Source organism: Oncorhynchus mykiss, chromosome Y (assembly GCF_013265735.2).
Source record: "Oncorhynchus mykiss isolate Arlee chromosome Y, USDA_OmykA_1.1, whole genome shotgun sequence".
Taxonomy (NCBI): Eukaryota; Metazoa; Chordata; class Actinopteri; order Salmoniformes; family Salmonidae; genus Oncorhynchus; species Oncorhynchus mykiss.
The window spans coordinates 32,066,486-32,069,900 of record NC_048593.1 but is presented as its reverse complement, the minus strand read 5'-3'; the positions used below and the strand labels follow the sequence as shown (position 1 = coordinate 32,069,900).

Below are 3,415 nucleotides of genomic sequence, written 5' to 3'. Positions count from 1 at the left end.
TGACTGGAGCGGAATTAGTGGAATGGTAACAAATACATCAAACATATTGTTTCCAGGTATTTGATTCCATTCCATTTGCTTCGTTCTGGCCATTATTATAAGCCGTTCTCCCCTCAGCAGCCTCCTGAGCAGGAGAGACAGTTGACCTGGGTCCCAGTTAGGTCTTGCCAGTCTAAACTCTGGACAGGACAGTCGGACCCGGTCTCCGTAGTCTTCCAGACAGAACAAACAGAGCTGTGTGGAGGGCTAGCCGTCACAGATGCCGTGGGCCACTGGATTCCTCAGAGAGAACACATCTGGACCACATATTTCCACATGCAAAGCAAGGGAGGCTCAGCATTGGCTTGGATGTTTTCACATCATAAATCCTCAGAGACTTCAAAGGCAAGTTACAGGGACAGTACACTGACAATATTCACAAAACTCCATCATCTCTAAACCATTGTGTTACCCTGGATTTGTCTTGTGGAAAACCTCCTTCCTTTAGGATGGCAAGGAGACAGTCCAACCACAAAAAGAAATAGTTATTTTTCAGATGCCTGTCTAGTTTTTCCAAGAGGAAATACAGTTTGTTGTGCAGTGAAAGGGACACAAAATGCAAAAAGCTCCTGTTCCATGAACAAATAGACAGACATGTATTTTAAGATTAGATGAGATGTAAGTATTCAAAAGACATTCGGTACTCAGATTATTTGTTTCCTCACTCAGAGGGTCAGCATAGTCACATTAAAGACGTCCAATGCCCTGCCTTGACCCTCTCCTGACAATTCATGCACTACTACCTTTCAAAGAGGCGAGAGAGATCTTATCCTTACCTGGGATCTTACACTTTGCCACGGTGAGAATCCACAGCAACCTCAAGCAAGCTTGAACAAGTGCCTTTACCATTCTCATTCATTCACACGTACAGTTGTTGTTGACTCACGTCCTGATTCCAACGTGTGGCGATCTTAAAGCACCTAGGAGCTCTTCTGAATCTCAGTTGGTACGGTGCCTTGGTCTTTCTTTGATCTCATATTTCAGCCTCAAGGATGGTATGGATCGAAAGCTTTTTGCTGCCAAGGATCCAGGTGGAATATATCTTTGTAAACCCAAATGAGAGTTAATGAGTCTGAAACCCACCTGGAACCACTTGTGTCAGAGGAGAGAAGCGATTTCCCTGTTCATATCCCTGTCAGAGGAACCACTCGTGTCAGAGGAGAGAAGCTGTTTCCTTTTTAGAGCAACCAGCTCCTGTCACAGTGAGAAGAGAGGGGGTGTGAGAGGAAGAGAGAGAGAAGGAGGGAGCAGCAGGGCAGAAAGGTTAGTCTGAAATACGTGCCCCTCTACAGAGACCTCGAGGCACGTTGGAATTATTGGTTACGTTGCCAAGTAACACGTTTTGCAACGTATTTTTCCCTTTTACCTACCTGTCAAACCTCCCCACCCCTTCTCCACCCCTCACGCTCCGTGTCAAACCTCCCCACCCCTTCTCCACCCCTCACGCTCCGTGTCAAACCTCCCCACCCCTTCTCCACCCCTCACGCTCCGTGTCAAACCTCCCCACCCCTTCTCCACCCCTCACGCTCCGTGTCAAACCTCCCCACCCCTTCTCCACCCCTCACGCTCCGTGTCAAATCTCCCCACCCCTTCTCCACCCCTCACGCTCCGTGTCAAATCTCCCCACCCCTTCTCCACCCCTCACGCTCCGTGTCAAACCTCCCCACCCCTTCTCCACCCCTCACGCTTCGTGTCAAACCTCCCCACCCCTTCTCCACCCCTCACGCTCCGTGTCAAACCTCCCCACCCCTTCTCCACCCCTCACGCTCTGTGTCAAACCTCCCCACCCCTTCTCCACCCCTAACGCTCCGTGTCAACCCCCCCCACCCCTTCTCCACCCCTCATGCTCTGTGTCAAACCTCCCCACCCCTTCTCCACCCCTCACAAGCAGTGTCAAACCCCCCCACCCATTCTCCACCCCTCACGCTCCGTGTCAAACCTCCCCACCCCTTCTCCACCCCTCACAATCAGTGTCAAACCTCCCTACACCTTCTCCGCCCCTCACACTCCGTGTCAAACCTCCCCACCCCTTCTCCACCCTCACACTCAGTGTCAAACCTCCCCACCCATTCTCCACCCCTCACGCTCCGTGTCAAACCTCCCCACCCCTTCTCCACCCTCACACTCAGTGTCAAACCTCCCCACCCATTCTCCACCCCTCACGCTCCGTGTCAATTCTCACCCCTTCTCCACCCCTCCCACTCAGTGCCTCATAGAATCTCTTGTCATCTGATGGATTTCTTTCCCTCTCACTCTGTATGTCACCACATTTCCTACTTCTCACACTATTTCACCTTCACTCTTTTCTCAGTAATAATTGCATACACAGTTCTCCTTTTTACATTGTAGTTTCCACTGAAACAGTATCTTTTCTTGCATCTTGTATGTGAAAGACAGCTGGGTAATTCCACCAATTCGGTGCCTTTTGAGAAGTATAACTAGGTTAAAAAAATTTACATTCTGTCTTAAAGAGCACATGTTCAACTTAAGAGGTAAAAAAATATATACTCTAGTAAGTGCCTATTACGTGCCAAATAAAGTAACAGGGTTGATCATAACAGGGTTCATGATTTAATCTTAAATCAGCCATAAATCCCCTCATGACAGGGGGAATGGAAGTTGTTAAACGTGTGTGTGTGTGTGTGTGTGTTTGAGAGTGTGCCTACACACTTTGTGCAACTATTCAAGCAGTAGTTCCATTAACCTGCACACCACCCAGGCCAAGCTCCTGCTGTCTGCTTCATTACACATTACTCCAGGGCTAGGTATTAGATTCAGCCAGGGGACGATTTTTGTCGGAGCCGATGGTCGGGTGGCCGGATCATAATTGTAATCTTTTGTATACTGCAAATTGACCACAATTGAAACCAAAAATATATTTTATTTGAAATTACAATAATTTCATACTTTGATTACACTGTTCCAAAGTTTGGGGTCATTTAGAAATGGCAATAAATAGGCCAAAGTGGCGAAATAATTAGAATTTAACAATTAAACACTGGAGTGATAGATGTGCAGAAGATGAATGTGCAAGTAGAGATACTAGGGTGCAAAGGAGCAAAAAATAAATAACAATATTGGGATGAGGTAGTTGGTTGGCTATTTACAGATGGACTATGTACAGGTGCAATGATCGGTAAGCTGCTCTGACAGCAGATGCTTAAAGTTAGTGAAGGAGATATGAGTCTCCAGCTTCAGTGATTTTTGCAGTTCGGTCCAGTCTTTACCTAGCAAAGACTTATAGATGAGCTGGAGTCAGTGGGTTTGGCGACGAATATAAAGCGAGGGCCATCCAACGAGAACATACAGGTCGCAGTGGTGGGTAGTATATGGGGCTTTGGTGACAAAATGGATGGCACTGTGATAGACTACACCA

The 3,415-nt window shown here is 47.5% G+C and overlaps 1 protein-coding gene across 2 annotated transcripts in view; it reads right to left on the bottom strand.

Moving 5' to 3' along the window:
- LOC110510056 (V-set domain-containing T-cell activation inhibitor 1) overlaps positions 1–1,347 on the bottom strand; it is a 24,928-nt gene extending 23,581 nt beyond the window's left edge. The window contains exon 1 of one of the 2 annotated variants that reach the window (XM_036967598.1): positions 816–1,347. In XM_036967598.1, coding sequence (XP_036823493.1) covers positions 816–894 — 79 coding nt within the window. In that variant the 5' untranslated portion in view covers positions 895–1,347. The remainder of the gene's footprint in view (positions 1–815) is intronic. The other variant, XM_036967599.1, reaches the window with a different exon arrangement.
- Between the last annotated feature and the right edge of the window lie 2,068 nt (positions 1,348–3,415).